The sequence below is a fragment of the Hypomesus transpacificus genome, chromosome 22 (genome assembly GCF_021917145.1).
Source record: "Hypomesus transpacificus isolate Combined female chromosome 22, fHypTra1, whole genome shotgun sequence".
NCBI classification, from domain to species: domain Eukaryota; kingdom Metazoa; phylum Chordata; class Actinopteri; order Osmeriformes; family Osmeridae; genus Hypomesus; species Hypomesus transpacificus.
Window position 1 is genome coordinate 12,463,183 of NC_061081.1, and position 16,069 is coordinate 12,479,251.

The 16,069-nt window shown below is 47.2% G+C and overlaps 2 protein-coding genes across 2 annotated transcripts; one reads left to right on the forward strand and one right to left on the reverse strand.

Annotated features, from left to right (window-relative positions):
* The first annotated feature begins 324 nt into the window (after positions 1–324).
* On the forward strand, positions 325–11,206 carry LOC124484745 (dual specificity testis-specific protein kinase 2-like). The gene is made up of 11 exons (XM_047045824.1): positions 325–506; positions 1,081–1,654; positions 5,416–5,537; positions 5,735–5,783; positions 5,971–6,117; positions 6,294–6,376; positions 6,630–6,720; positions 6,957–7,040; positions 7,645–7,731; positions 7,838–7,937; positions 8,151–11,206. The coding sequence occupies exons 2-11, from the start codon at positions 1,475–1,477 to the stop codon at positions 9,215–9,217; spliced, it is 2,010 nt and encodes a 669-aa protein (XP_046901780.1). The 5' UTR covers positions 325–506; positions 1,081–1,474; the 3' UTR covers positions 9,218–11,206.
* A 1,601-nt stretch (positions 11,207–12,807) lies between these two features.
* On the reverse strand, positions 12,808–15,987 carry tmx2b (thioredoxin-related transmembrane protein 2b). Its single transcript, XM_047045092.1, has 8 exons — positions 15,673–15,987; positions 14,998–15,058; positions 14,546–14,659; positions 14,259–14,335; positions 14,068–14,174; positions 13,850–13,915; positions 13,573–13,702; positions 12,808–13,451 (listed from the first exon to the last, which is right to left on the reverse strand). Exons 1-8 carry the CDS (start codon positions 15,859–15,861, stop codon positions 13,269–13,271), a joined length of 927 nt encoding a protein of 308 aa, XP_046901048.1. The 5' UTR covers positions 15,862–15,987; the 3' UTR covers positions 12,808–13,268.
* Between the last annotated feature and the right edge of the window lie 82 nt (positions 15,988–16,069).

Sequence of the window (16,069 nt, forward strand, 5' to 3'; positions counted from 1 at the left end):
AAACATGACATATTTATCTTATAAGCCTACATTTTTGCTAATAATTCTTGCCAGCGTCAGTAAAAGCGTGTCTTAAAATTGAAGCATCATGAAAGCATTTTTTTAATTGCACACCCATTTCCGCCTGACGTTGAAGTAGGGATACGACGTCTGTAAACACTGATCTGGGAGCGGTTTTGTGTTTCACCCAGCATTGCTTTGAGCTCAGATTAGCAGAGAGTAAATCTGATCCTAGACATCCTTGGGAAAATGCGACCCACGTTCGTCTCGTAGGCTCGGCCAATACCTCGACCAACCAGATGTAGCCTATATATCACCAGCAGTTACTCCAGGCTAGAGAACCGGGGATCCGACCGGTAGAGATTTAAACGAACGAGATCTCCACGGCGGATTTACCTCAGTTCGACAAGATTGTAACGGTTTATAATTCTGTTGTTGTTTTTGAAAGGAGGAGAAGGATATCGCTCATGTCTATGAAGGACATTCACACTGCCTCTTAAAAAAAGGTAAGCGTCGAATAGCCTTCGTCTACACAGCCATGATAGCTGTCACCCCCCGCGATTTATGCCTGTATTCTACCCCCTTGGTAAATAACGGCACAGTGAAACCAGCCGACTGACGTGCAAGAGAAGCATTCAAAATGTAATGGTCTAGGCTATTGAAGCAATTACTGCAATAACTCACCAATCAGTCAGTAATTTAGACCCATTGACTTTGCTAGAATTTACGTTTACGGCGTTTACGGAGCCTCTTCGACAGAGTGGCTAATACGAGGCGAGGGCACGGCTTAGCACACACAGCAAGGTGCCTCTTTAGTGACCGAATCAGATGTAGGTTGTGGTTAAGTAGCAGTTCTATAGTGTAGCGAATATTTAACTATAGGCTACCTGGAACGTTTAATGTGCATGCGTTTAATGTAGGCCCTATCGGATTGCAATACGGCTGTTTTAAATTTGATTTTTTGTTGTTGTCTTAAACTGAAATATTTTCCCACATCCCACACAAACGCTTTAGAAAGAGCATGTGAAGGATGGACCACTGTATCGCGCTGTGCTTCTAACCGGACTTCCTTCTTCCCAGTCTGACAGCTCTGCCTTGCCTTGCTCCAGTGCGGAGGCCTCATAGGACTAACAGGCACCGGCTGGCTGCACGCCCCCCTCCGCCTCCCTATTCCGTCACCGTAACGACGGCGGTACCGTTCGGCGCAGCATCACTCGTTGAGCAGCGGGATGACGGAGTGAACCAAGCCTCTTCACGTCCTAGACGCAGGATTCCGCATGACGGCAGAGACGGAGGATTCTATTTGATTTGTGGAGGAACTGCGTCTTGACATCCTACTCCGGGGGTACGCTAACCGATTAATATCCTCGCGAAAGGGAGAGAAGGGCCTTAGTAAAACCTCGGCAATGGGAGCCGTGCGCTCCCGGACTGCGATCTAAACGTGCCCGTGTCACCGACCGAAAGTGTCGTAATCATGGATCACGAAAACGGCGACCCAGAGGCGGCGGACATCCCTCTGCATGGCGTTCATGCGCCGAACCGGATCCGGCCATCATCATACCGGGCCCTGCGGAGCGCTGTGTCCAGCCTCGCGCGCATCGACGACTTCTTCTGCGAGAAAATAGGCTCAGGCTTCTTCTCAGAGGTGTTCAAGGTAACAGTATAGATTTTTATGATTCTCAATGACCTGCAGTTGACTAGTTATCAACAACTTGGTCTTTAGGGCTATGATTAAATCTGCCTTCACTGCTGCATATTAAGAGTATAGGATCCATCACCCGAGCGTTTATAAAAAGTTTAAAGGCAGAGTTTGTAACATGCCAAATGTTAGCATGGATCTGGAATTCAAGATGACAACACTCTCACAGAACACCTTAGATCAACCAGGTCCTGCAGACCCGAGGTTCATAACCTGCCCTCACTACCTCACATAAAGCCTGGGACATCCTTAGTTAACCCAATCTTTAGTTGACCCATCGCAAGGCTTACACGCACAAATACACTCACATACACACCGCTATAGAAACAACCCGCCCCCCCCCCCCTCCACACACACAAACACACACTCTCTCACACACACGCACGCCCCTCCACACACCCCTTTAGCAGTCCCAGACCCAGGAACCCAGGTGTGAGGCTCTATCCCATTAAGTAAATGTGCTTGAGGCCGAACACCACAGGAGTCAGTGGGCTGTGCTGTTGTAAACACACCCAGATAGATTAGGCATTGGACTGTCTGCGTATGAGAGGGGCAAAGCTTGTGTGTTTTTGTGCGTGTTTCAACCCAGGAAGTTCAGAGCAGTTGACAACCATGTTGGCATTTTGTCAAATTGTTTGTGTGTGTGTGTGTGTCCTGTGACTGTGTGTATGTGCGGGTGTGTCATAGGTGACCGTGTGATTATACCAAGAGGACAGGTTGCACTCACTGACTAGGCTAAGTAGATTTAAGTCACCTGTGTGTGTGTGTGTACGTGTGTGTGCTTGAAACCACAAGCCACAAGGTCAATGACTGCAGTATAAATGCAAACTACCCATGGTGTTATATTTTCCTGTCAACACATGATTGCTTGTTACTGACCCAAACATGCGCACACACACACATTCCCTCTGTCTTTCTCCCTCTTTTTTTGTCTATCTCTAAGTCCCTTTTCCTATCTCTCCATTTTTCTCTCCCTCTCTCTCTCATTAAGCCACTCATCTTCCTACGCATGACCATAAAACAGTCAGAGCTGCCCACTCAAGAGGGAAAGAGAAAGGGAGAGAGAGAGGGAGAGAGACTACATTTGTGGTCTGCAGTCTAATAAGCAGCATTCCAGCCTTGTTATCATCTTGAAACACTCACACCTTGAGCTTACAACTCCTTTCTCCACCTAACTTGGTTAAACAGACCCTGCCTGTTTCTGCTCTGGTCAAACACTGTCCAGCCTAACCCTGTGTTTGCTCTCCAGATGTTCACAGGAGATAGGAGGCAGGGCTAGCACACGCCAGATAACACACTACCTAACACACGCACACACACACACACTACCAATTACACATGCACAGCCTACAACACACGCACATGACCTAGTACACACAATAACTAGTACGCCCAGGACACAGACCCACCCTACACACACACACACAACATGCTGTAGGAAACACACCCAACACATACAATTTGCATCACGTAACTTAGCCAACACTTGACTCAGTATATGCACAACATAGGAGACACATCCGTAACCTAGGAGACACATCAAACAACCTAGTAGACACACCCACAACCTAGTAGACACACCCACAATCTAGTAGACACACCCACAACCTAGACACCCACAACCTAGGTCCTATAAGATATGTCTTCATAGGACACACACAACCTAGTACACATGCACAGCTTAGAACACACACACATCCTTAACCAAATCCAAGCTCTGATAGGCCGATATTGGTACCCCGACCTACCAAAGATTGTGCTATTATCACCTCCTGAGTCAGCGCTGAGCGATGTCCTGATGGAAACAGCTGTCCAGGCGACACGTCTGAAACCAGAGTTCTGAAAAGAAGCTTATCACAGGGCATTTCCCATACGTGTGTTTGGTTCTCTTAGTCTGACGCCCGCCGGCTTCAGTCAAGTCACTATTCATTATTACTAATTACTATTACTATTCACGTCACCAGTGAATCACTGTTGTCGATGTTCTATATTCAACTGTTTCCTTGATCCTTACCTCTACTGGAAGCTGATGCTGCCAGGGGTTATGGTGTGCGATCTCACAGTCTCCACTGTATGTTGTTGCGCGTCCTCCAGGTCTTATTGATTTAGAGGACAGCTCATCAGTCAGGAAGCTTGTTTGGCCTGGTGATAGGAGTAGCGGGAGCGGTTCCTGTCTGATGGCAGTTTACAACGTTAGAGGTTTGACTGATGTGTTTGGAATGGTCTGTACTTGTGCGTGTGTGTCTTTGTGAGACTGTGTGTCCGTGTGTGCTTGAGATAATGTGTGTTTGTGTGTGTGCGCGTGTTTGAGGGGGAAGGGGGGGTGGGAAGGGGGTTGGTGGTCTACTTACTCCAATACTGTAGTAGCCCAGTGTGTGTGTGTGTGTGAGCGGGACTGTGTGTCGTGTCTGTGATGTCACTGACGATATACTGGATTTGTGCAGATCAAGAGGAGTGATGGGAAAGCCTATTAGTGCTGAAAGGCTATTAATACACACACACATACATACACACACACACACACTCTCAGGTCCAGACTCCTTCAAAAACAACCACCCACCCGTCAATGGGCCCACCATTTCATGCCAGCAAGGTACACTGCCTGACATCCACAACAGTGTGGATACTGCATGCTACAGTGTGGATACTGCATGCTACAGTGTGGATACTGCATGCAACAGTGTGGATACTGCATGCTACAGTGTGGATACTGCATGCAACAGTGTGGATACTGCATGCAACAGTGTGGATACTGCATGCAACAGTGTGGATACTGCATGCTACAGTGTGGATACTGCATGCAACAGTGTGGATACTGCATGCAACAGTGTGGATACTGCATGCAACAGTGTGGATACTGCATGCTACAGTGTGGATACTGCATGCTACAGTATGTACTGCATGCGACAGTGTGGATACTGCATGCAACAGTACGTACTGCATGCTACAGTGTGGATACTGCATGCTACAGTGTGGATACTGCATGCAACAGTATGTACTGCATGCAACAGTGTTCTCTTATTTGCACGCACACACATAGTCATTTACAGTACTGCCAGTTGCCCTGCTCATCTCTATCCCCGGAGTTAATGTGAAGCCACATGCATGTTGGGTTCCATCTGCTCCCTCAGTAAACTGTTAGGTAGGTGAGCACAGCTGGGGGGTGGCCCTCCTTCAAGCGGCCCTCTAACAATCTCATGGGAATGTGATCTAATGAATATATCATATTGAATATGAATGGGGATTCATATTCTTGTTCCCCAATATTCTTGTTCCTATAATCAATATGGGAACCATAATGAAGACTGCCACAGACATGGATATGTTAATGATGATTATGAGTATTATGTAAAAGGTGGATAAAACCCAAAGTCCATCTGGGCTCATCTGTCATGAAGAAGGAATCAGGTCTTTAATCCCTGCTATGGATTAAACATGCTCTACTGTACAGTTACTGTATGTACAGGAAGTATTAGATATTCTCGTATTTTCATTGCATGTACAGGAAGTATTCAATATTCTCTAGTGTATTTGATTGCATGTACAGGAAGTTATACATACGCTCTGCTGAATATGTACAGGAAGTGTTTATCTGTGACCCCCATTCACTGTCCCACAAATAATACCTCCCCCACACACACACACACACACATACATACTGAACGTGTGCAGATGGCCTAATGCTGTGTCTGTGTGCTCTCTGTCTCCCCCTGCAGGTGCAGCACAGGATGACAGGGCAGGTGATGGCCCTGAAGATGAACACGCTGGCCAGCAATAAGGCCAACATGCTGAGGGAGGTGCAGCTCATGAACCGACTCTGCCACCCCAACATCCTCAGGTACTCTCACACACACACACACGCATGCGCTCATGCTTACACACGCACACACACACACACACACACACACACACTCTCATGCTTACACATACACAGTCATGAGATGCTCACCAATCTGTGTGTCTATTTTTTTTTCTTCCTCTAACTTCTTGTCATCTTCTTTCTCTCCTCCTCTCTCTCTCTCTCTGTTCTCCCAGGTTTCTGGGAGTGTGTGTACATGAAGGCCAGCTGCATGCTCTAACAGAGGTACAGCTCATTTGCTGTCCACCGTAAACAAGTAGAATCAGACAGCGAAATCTTTAAAAATGTTTTTTAAAAAGGTAGTAAAAACAGGATGAAAGACCTAGATTTTCAATCTGTATTGAAAATCTAGTTTTTGTGCATGTCTTATTGTGTGTCTAATCCTGTGTTGGTCCTGTGTTTGTGTTTTCAGTACATTAACGGGGGTAACCTGGAGCAGCTCCTAGACAGTGACATGTACCTGTCGTGGGGTGTAAGGATGGCTCTGTCTCTGGACATTGCCAGGGGCCTGCAGTACCTCCACAGCAAGGGCATCTTCCACAGGGACCTCACCTCCAAGGTAGGGATGCACACGCTCATGCACACAAGCCCCCCATATTTCCCTGACACCATTTTATTGAACCATTTATCTTCTCCTCCCTTTTTCTCCATCCTCTTTGTTCTCTCTCCTCCATCAATTTCGCTCTTTTCTGCCTTTTCATCCCCTCTCCTTTCCTCCCTCCACCCCTCTTCCAGAACTGCTTGGTGCGCTGTGAGAGCGGGGTGTTCACGGCCGTGGTGGGGGACTTTGGTCTGGCAGAGAAGATCCCAGACTACAGGTTAGTACGGGTCAATGGGATCAACGACTGTCAGCATGTCTACTACTGTCTGGTAGTCACTCAGTGGTCAGTCATTGTGGCCTGACCTTAATACTCCATGGTAGTTAAGCCTAGTGACCACAGGCTGACCTCTGTGATGTTACAGAAACTGACCTGTGTGTTGTTGCCTCAGCGACTGGCCCATTTGTGGTTGTCACTGTGACTGACCTGTGTCTCGTTGCCTTAGCGACTGACCTGTGTGTTGTTGTCACAGCGACGGCGTGGAGAAGCAGCCGCTGGCAGTGGTGGGCTCTCCGTACTGGATGGCTCCCGAGGTGTTGAGAGGAGAGATCTACAACCAGAAGGTAGCAGACAACGGAAAGGATGAAGGGATAAGATGGACAAGAAAGGACACCAGTGTGGATGGACAGATGGAGGGAGGGAAGGAAGGAGGGAGGGATAGAAAGGATGCAGCGAAAGAGGGAGGAAAGAAAGAAGAGAGGGAGGCAGTCTGGGTAAACTTTCATCTGGACACTGACTATGGAAATGGCAGGGGACTATTGCTGTTGTTTGATTGGCTTATTGTGACCTCCAACCCCAGGTGGACGTGTTTGCGTATGGAATCATCCTGTGTGAGATCATCGCTCGGATAGAAGCCGACCCGGACATTCTGCCTCGCACAGAGGTATATAACACAAACTCTGACCCTTGACCCCCTAACCCAACCCTGTCTTTATATTCCAGCAAAAACCCTAGCTCCAGATAGTCCCTAGTCTTAATTCGGACCCTTAATCCCGTAACCCCATTTTACCTACCTTAAACCAAATCCTAACCACAAATGGAACTTTTTTCACAGTTTCTACTAATAATTTTCCAGTTAGCTCATTCTGCTCACTGACCCAGATTTCTGGAGTTCTTTTCTCCCGTCATTACATAAAAATCACACAGAGACTGCAAGGAAAACAGCTGAATATTTAATCACTGCAGTGAGCTCCAAGCTCGCTGTCTGCGAGCGCAGGAGAGAGTCGTGAGACGAGCGCTCCTAGTGGAATCATAGTGGACGCAGCAAATACCATACATTGCTTAGTGGAAAGGAATAAATAAAACACCTGAAAAGCTAAGAGAGAGCTACAGATCTATCTCTTTCAAAGTGTCATGGTCCAGCTCGACAGCAATGTCAAGCAGATGGGGATGAGGATGATAATGATGGTGATGATGGTGGTGGTGGTGATGACGATGATTGAGATGATGGCAGAGATGCCTAAAGCAGTGCTGTTGTTTGTCCTCAGGACTTCGGTCTGGACGTGGACGCCTTCGAGAACATGATCGGTGACTGTCCTTTGCCCTTCCTCAGCCTGGCCGTCACCTGCTGCAATGTAGGAGAAACGACACACAGATGGGCACACACACACACAAACACACACGTTTGGACGATACCTTCTTCCCTGTACCAGCCCATTTCATCCCTTTCCCTGCCCTCAGATGAATGCAGAGAGGCGTCCCTCGTTCTCCGACATCGTTGTCACCCTGGAGGGGATGGACCGAGGGGAGGAGGAGGAGAGGGAGAAACCCACGGCATCGGGTAAGAGATCAGAGACCAAGCAGGAAGTGATGCAGAGAGAGAGGTGGGGGGGGGGAGTGATGCAGTGAGAGGGGTGGGGGGCAGTGGGTGGGGGGAGTGATACAGAGCCACAAGAGGAACAATTATCATAATGGGACACGTTCTCTAACGTTTCTAACCAAACGTTCTCCCCGTTCCCTAAAAGTAATTCTTATTCTGTTGTTCTCCCCTCAGAACCAGTCGCCGTCACCGTCAGCCCCTACCGCCGCCGGAGCTCCCCCTTTCGCACGGGGGACCAGCGGTTGTCGCGGAGCCAGTCGGACATGTTGCCCCCAGCAACGCCTCCGCTGGGGACGCCGGCTCGCGTGAACCCCTTCTCCTTGCGGCAAGATCTCAACGGGGGGCGCATCAAGCTGTATGACACCCCCAGCAAGTCCGTCATCTCACTGACTTTCACCCTGCCCCCTCCCGCCCCGGACCCCTGCTCCTCCCCCACCCTCCGAGGCTCCCGGGGACTGAGGGGACCCCCCCGTAGGTGCCAGTCCCTGCCCTGCACCCCCGAGCTGGGCCGCACCCTCACCCTGCTGCGAGACCCCCAGCTGCAGAAGGACGTGGCAGTGGAGGAGGGAGGCAAGGAGGACGCGGAGGAGGAAAGGAAGGGAGGAACGAATGTTGCAGACGATTCTGGGCTGCCTCTGGAACTGGAGATGGTGTCTCTGGAATGCCTCGAAGAGGAGGAGGAGGAGGAGGAGGGCGTGTGTCTAGAAGAGCCTATGGACTGTAGTAGGTCCCCTGACATACTGGAGGGTGCTCTTCCTGGTCCAAGAGGGCCACTCCTTGCGCCATCCTCCTCCCCTTTCTTACAACCCAATGGCTGGGGCCGTGCCGTTTCCAACGGACCTACTTGCCTACCCCCTTTGCCACGGACAACAACAACTCTGTTGGACAACAACAACGGCTCGCCGGTGGTGATTGGACGGCCGGGTGGTTGGGGGAGAGGGGCTAACGGCTACTGTTCCCCCCTAGCCGACCCCCCTGTTGGTCCCGCTCCCGAGCAGGATGAGGTGATTTCCTGCCCTGGATGCTGTCTGATTGGTATGAGTTTCCCCTCCTTGTGCCCAGGAGGGGCGGGGCCTACCCCTCGTCGCGTTCCATCCCGTAGATTGTTCCGGAACCTTAACGGCAGTGAGGTCTCTGCTGCCTCGGCAACCAAGGGGCTGTTATGTCGCGGGGTCAAGGGCCTGGCCCCTTCCACTGCGTCCTGCGAGCCCGGCCTGCCTCTGCCCGAGGCTCAGACATAGAGAGGGCGCCCCCGGGAGGGCTGGCTGACCTATGGCACCCATGGACAACAGACACCGGGCTGAGGCTTCTGATTGGCTGCAGGGAGAAGGGGATGAATACTACTACCTGAAGTCAGCGATTAGCCGCGTGTGTGTGTGTGTGTCAAAGAGTGGTATAACTCGCCACCATCCTGTGTGCTGTGCTACAGGCTATCGAGTGAGTGTGTGTGTGTGTGTCAGAGGTGTATGAGACTGTATAGACACTGGGTAAGTACTGGGAGTGCTGGGAGGGGCAGGATGGGTAATGAGAAGCAGCGTCTTGTCACGTTTCTACAATCCAGAGGTCCTGCCTCTTCATGTTTGCAGTGCTCAAGTAGGTAAGTCACTTTCTTTTACTTTGGTCACGTTTTTAGTTTTCTACAGTATCTCGGGTGCTCTAACTTTGTACTGACAGTTAACAGGTGCTTCTCCTGTTCATCTTGCCTCAGATCCACCTCTCTCAGACACCTGCTATAGGGTGTGTTTGATTTAGTCTGTGACTTGCCAGCTTATTTATTTACTGTACAGATCATTCCACCCTGCGTGTGTGTGTGCGTTTAATAAAGGACATTTTGTCTCATGGCCTGTTTTGATATGTTAATAATGGTTTGCTGGTCATTTACCTGTACTTATGTGTGACTGAAGACAGATTGTGCAATAAGTTGATTAAGTTTATTGTGAGGTGTACGGAATCTAATATTTTTCCTCTGTATTTTACACTGCTAAGATCCGCTGCTCCTATGGTTTTGAAAGGCTGCTTGTTGCTTGTAGACCCAAGGATCAGATGCAGCAACCAAGGACCTTTCAAGTTTTAAAATGGAGCCTTTTGGGGGGTTTTGTAACTGCTTATGAACATTCTCTTTCTGAAAAGTTAATCATATAAACACAAAGTCACGTTGCATGAAAGATGCGTTGTAAAACCTGTCTATTTGTGGGCTGCTGCTACTGGTGCAGAAGATCTGATGTTCGCCCCAAAAGCTTGGTGTGTTTGTCTTCTCTAGAAGATCAAAGTTACCAGGGCAGGCAGACCACCACACTGTGGCTTACAGGCTGTGTCTCAATCCTATTTTATAACCTGGCTTGCCTCCTTTAACATCCCATGGTTTAGTAGTATGCACATACTGCAGGATTGAGACTCAGCCAAACGCACACCGATGTGCTGGCAAAGTCACTATTTATTATTGATAACGTTAGTGCGGCATGTTCTATAACGATCCTTCCATCAAATGCATCCATCCAAAGAACTGTGATGTACTGTCCTGTTTTGATGATGTCATGATGACAGTGAAGCGGCCAGGGTGTCCCACAATGTAATGTATCTCAAAAGGGCAATATGTGGTTAAACATAGAGATCCATGTTTAAAAGAAATCTATGGACTAGTTGTCCATAAAACATCCTAGTTTAGTTACCGGAGTTTAGGACTTTGCTCATGTACTGTATGTCAACATTGCTTGTTGGGACACTGGTGCTTATACTTATTATTTTGGACAAATAGATATTAAATTAAACATGAAAGCATTGTTCATTCATATAAGGAAACTGTCGTATTGGCAGTAAATTGTACTTGCTCTCAACGAAAGCTGTAAAGGGATGGTTGTTATGTCAATTATTTTTTTAAACATTGTGCAGTAATACTGGTTTGAATCAGACGGCATTGGTACATTTTTAATTGAGAGCTGTCCTATTGGCAATAAACGAATGATACTTCATACTTCACTTTGGCTTTTCAATAGTAGTCTCCCCACATTACTCCAACCGTCTCTCAACACTAGTTTGAAACCATCTAAATGAACGACTCTGTTTTTACTTCAACCCTGTCCTTACACGCAACTGCACTTATGATTTGCTGTAATGTTTGTCTTCATCGCGGGAGGAGACTACTAGCTTTAATAAAACCCGTTGTACTGATTTTGTGTTAAATATGAACTGAAAATGTGCTCCTCAACACTGAATAAAGATAACTGAATGTACTCTTTACCTGGTCACCTGTATCATTGAAAGATCAGATTTCAAATATAATTAACTCGAGACTAACGTACCCAGTGTAAGATCAACAATGCCGTAAAAACTATTATTGTAAAACAGTTACACTCAAAACAATTACTCCTTTGTGTGCGTGTACTGTTTTGCTTTTTATGCCTTCTTGTTCAATGGCTGGAACGGGATTCGAACACAAGCCCCCATTACTATGTGCATCCTGACTGTACACTCACATAGGTAAATATAGCACTATACCCCTAACTTAAAAAATAAAAAAAATATTGCATATTCCTTTCACTCATTTGTTGATTGATTTTTGCTTTGCTACAATAGATGTGATACACTGAGGAACATGGCATGTGTAATACTGAGGGTAAATGATATGGACAATTGTAGCTCTTGTTACAAACACAAACTGTTCTCAAAATGTATGTGCACATTTATTTATTGCATGAAAAAACTTGGATCCCCAAGTAACCAAATACTCAACTAGGTTCACTCCCAGCAGGATCGTATCATACACAGACAGGGACTCACACTCAGGATAGAACTTCCAGATGAGCTGCAGGATTCCAACATTGTCATGGAATTCTATGAAAAAGATTTCTCCCCTTGAATATCTGATACGACATGTTTAATAGCTGTGCTCCACAAAACCTCTGATCCCCCATTCAGTCTAGTCAGATTCTTCAAGAGGAAGAGAAAAAGGACGGTTGCTTTTATTGAAAATTCAAACGTGAATGGAAAAGAAATATGTTCCACAAACCAAATGACACACTGTAAAACAGCATGGAAAGAAATAATAAAGTGTTAAAAGTTACTGGTTTACAAAAACATAACAGGTTTTATAAAATAAGAAACTCTGGATAAGTCACATTGTTGAGCTCACAAATCAGAGGAGTCACTGAACCAGGAAGAAAGACAGAGAGATGGAGCAGAAGAAGGAAGGAAGAGACCATCTTCAGAGAGAAGCACTTGGTTGAAGCATAGGAGCAACAAAATGGACGTTTGGTTGATGGGGAATGTATCACCTAGCCCAGGGGTGTCCAATCCTGGTCCTCGAGGGCCACTGTCCTGCATGTTTTAGATGTTTCTCTGCTCCAGCACACCCGTTTCAAATGAATGGGTCGTTATCAAGCTCTGTGGAAGCCAGGTAATGACCATTCATTTGAATCAGGTGTGCTGGAGCAGGGAAACATCTAAAACATGCAGGACAGTGGCCCTCGAGGACCAGGATTGGACACCCCTGACTAGCCTCTCTCCCTCATCTTCCTTCCGATGTTGTAAGGACCTAACAAGTCACGATCGTGTGACTAGATGATAAAGATGATAGTAGGCATGTCGGAACAGACATGCAGCCAGTGGAACAGACATACAGTAGAACACAGTAGCGCCCAGAGTAGAGACTACACTAGAACATTTAGAAGAAACTGTTCTTGGGTAAAATGTGTCTTTAGGACTCGTTCACACAAAAAACACACAGCAGAAAACCATCTTAATCGTCTTCATCATCATCATCATCAATGGAGGTAGGTAACATGACACATTTGTCTACCAATAGATAAGCATGTTGCACTTGAAAGTGACTCAGATTGACTGGCATGACGTGCCTCTGTGCCAAAGCCTGCCATTGGTCCATTACATCTACACATCTAATATGTCGATGGGTGCACTTGATATTGTTTACCTGACAGAGCAAGTAAGCTGAATAGTTTTAAATAAAGGAATGGTTCGGTGTAGAAGTGCAGACCTGAGCTTTGAGGCTCCAGGGACTTGGTAGTGAAACAATGTCATTTAAACTAATGGAAGTAAGCAAAATTTAAGTTAGTTTATATTAACATATCACAGATATTAATGCATTAACAATCACCAAAACTGGTTTTGCAACTAAAAATTCATTGCAAAATTGAAAAGAATTAAGGAAAACAACAAAATCACAATCAACGATGTTCCCTTTCAACGACACGCCTTCTACTGCCTCGCTCTGCATTTGCATAACACCACCCAGTCCCATTGTGATGTCACCGCATTCTCCCAGGTCCCCAAGAGATTCTATTTGTCCTTCTTGGTTTCTGTCTCCTCCTGGGCGTCGACCTCTGCCTCTGGCTCCTCCTCCTCGGGGACAGGCGGGAACTGTGATTCGCTCAGCTTGTCGGCATGGTCACCCTTGCTCTTTGAGAGCTTCTTGGACTTCTGGTACAGTTCGTTCAGGTTGAACTCACGGATGATGTTCTCCTGATGACACAGGATGGGTTACAGGTGTCTGTGTGTGTGTGTGCATGTGATACTAGCCCACTTCATCTACCTGGCTAACACTAGAAATAAATACGGGCTAGAGTGTGTGCTTGTCTCTCACCTCAGTGAAGGTCCAGGACACAGCCCTTCCCTTCTTGTCCACCTGGGGGCGCCTCATCACTTCCTTCCCCCCCTGAAAGAGCACCAGAGAGGGCAGCTGCTTGGACAGGGGGGAGGTGCTGACCTTGTACCTGGGAGAGGAAAATGGGAATTAAGGGGAGGGAAATGGAGTGGGAGAGACAGAGATAAAATTGAGGAAAAAAATAAGGAGAAAATATGGTTTGAGCTGACTGGTGAGTTGGTTGGACAGACAGACGGACAGAGCGACAGACACTTACGTCTTAGAAACGTCTCCATATCGGCCGATGTCCACCTTGCCAAACTTCAGCCCGGTACAGTTGTACCTGCGAAAAAATTCCAGAGTTTACTCTGCAATTCGGACACACTGCTTCATTTAGTGGTGGGAGATAGGACTGTGTGTTTTTCATGGTATGTGTAACTAGCTGTCATTTCGTAATAGGAAGCTGTGATGCTGTGTGTGTGTGTGTGGTCTCACTTGAGCGACAGATCTGCGTAGACAGAAGCGAAGGACTGGCACTCAGGGGACCAGTTGGCAAAGAACTCTACAATCCAGGTCACACGGTTATCTCTTTCCAACTCATCCTGCGAACACACACACCACATTGTTACGCTGCATATGTTCCACTAGCGCAGGCTCTTGGGAGAGGACGGATGTATGGAGCTCACCTCTATGGTTTTATCGCTGAAGTATTTGATGTACTCAGGGCCTATGTAGAGAGGAGGCTTGCAAGTCATCAGGAGTACTGAAACACACAATCACACCAGAGCACTGAGTCGGTGTGTGTGTGTGTGTGGAGGGGTTACAGGCCAATGCAGGTGATGCATTATTGTGTGTACTGATGCAGTGTGTGTGTGTGTGTGTGAGTGTTTGCCGTTGATACCTAAAGGTGAGTGTGTGTGTGTGTGTGTGTGTGTGTGTGTGTGTGTGTGTGTGTGTGTGTGTGTGTACTGACCGATGCAGAGGGTGAGGTATAGTAGGCCCATACGGATGTCTAGTCGGAAGAAGAGAATGACGTTGGCCACCTTGCTGAAGAGGATGATGTTCCCCACATGCTGTTCCACCGTGACTGTGGGGGGAGGAGGGTGAAGATAAAGTATTACAGAAGAAAAAAACTGAGTGAATTTAAGAATAGGTATCAGGAGAAGATGTGAACAATAACAAAGGAACAATGGCCAACCATAAAAGCACAGATAAGAAAGTGTCAATGACAAACACAAAACAGTCTCAGACCCTTTCCCAGACCATCTCTTCACTCCTTGTTTACAAAACAACTCTTTCCGACGTGTACCAACAACCACAGTGGAGTGGTACACTTACCTCTCAAATCTCCATGAACACTAGCTAAGGTGGTACGACGACCTGTGAGAGGAGTGTGTCGCATCTAAGAACGAAACCCCTACTTACTGGCTCTCCTGTTCTTCATCATGACGATGGCGCTGAGAAACATGAGGACCTCCACCTCTCTCTGAGGACAAGATAAGCAGTAACCATCACTGACAAACACACATTTCATGAAACTGAAGGCACAGACTAGTAAAACGTACTAGGGAGTACTGTTATATTAAACATGCAGTCCTGTAAAATAAAACCTCCCATCTCTGTTGCTACTTACCTACCTAGCGTCATTTGGCTACCTTGCTATATATTCGCCACTACAAGGCCGCTAAGCTCCGCAGTGACATAGCACTGGCCCGGCTGGCATCCGTTCAGATGGGTGTGCACCTGCTCCTATTACCCGTCATGTTCTGGCCTGTCCATCTAAACACCCGTTCACAAATACATCCGAAACCGATGGCTAATCTTGAGAGGAGCAAGGCGAAACTGTCCTCCCATCCATCAGACTTGAGTTAAACTCATGAGTAGGATGTTGATGGCATATGCAACCACACATTAGCTGGCTAGCTAGCGTAGCCATCAGTCAATTGTACGGAGTTACAGCTAGTCCTATACTGGTTAACTAGGCTGCGTCAGCTTTTAGCTTGTAATGCTAATTCCAGGGCCCATTTGCCATGTCTCTCTAACCACCCCCCACTTGCTACGTTTGTTTTAATAACCATTTCCACACCCTTCGGTACTGACCCAGTCAAAGTCACAAGGATTGCCATCCTCCCGTTGTGTCGAAAGATGATCGCAGATTCCTGGAGTCTTGCGGACTGCTAGGAAAGCTATCGACATGAAAAGCGACGAGACATAATACGGTTTTAGCAGCCACTTATACACTAGCGGCAAGTGGTAGAGGAACGCGAGGAGAGGGGTCAATAAAGCCATTTCCTAAAATACACAAACAGCGCAGAAAAAGAAAGGGGATGCGAGGACGTCCTCGCAATGTGGTGCAATGTTGAACTAACAGTGCGACCGCTAACTGTATTTTCAGTCGGCCAATGCTTACAACCTGAATTAAAGGGGCGGAAGCAAGTGCGGAGGTCATCGCGGACAAATATAAATGATTGGCTAGTTAAGATACCTATTGCTTTGC

Bases quoted from the DNA above. Each gene is read 5' to 3' on its own strand.
- LOC124484745 (XM_047045824.1), top strand. From the start codon at position 1,475: ATGGATCACGAAAACGGCGACCCAGAGGCGGCGGACATCCCTCTGCAT. The intron at 1,655-5,415 runs GTAACAGTATAG...CTCCCCCTGCAG, and splicing joins TCTTCTCAGAGGTGTTCAAG to GTGCAGCACAGGATGACAGG. The intron at 6,721-6,956 runs GTAGCAGACAAC...CTCCAACCCCAG, and splicing joins GAGAGATCTACAACCAGAAG to GTGGACGTGTTTGCGTATGG.
- tmx2b (XM_047045092.1), bottom strand. From the start codon at position 15,861: ATGGCTTTATTGACCCCTCTCCTCGCGTTCCTCTACCACTTGCCGCTA. The intron at 14,175-14,258 runs GTGAGCTCCATA...GTGTGTTCGCAG, and splicing joins TCAGCGATAAAACCATAGAG to GATGAGTTGGAAAGAGATAA. The intron at 13,452-13,572 runs GTGAGAGACAAG...CTGTGTCATCAG, and splicing joins TGTCCTGGACCTTCACTGAG to GAGAACATCATCCGTGAGTT.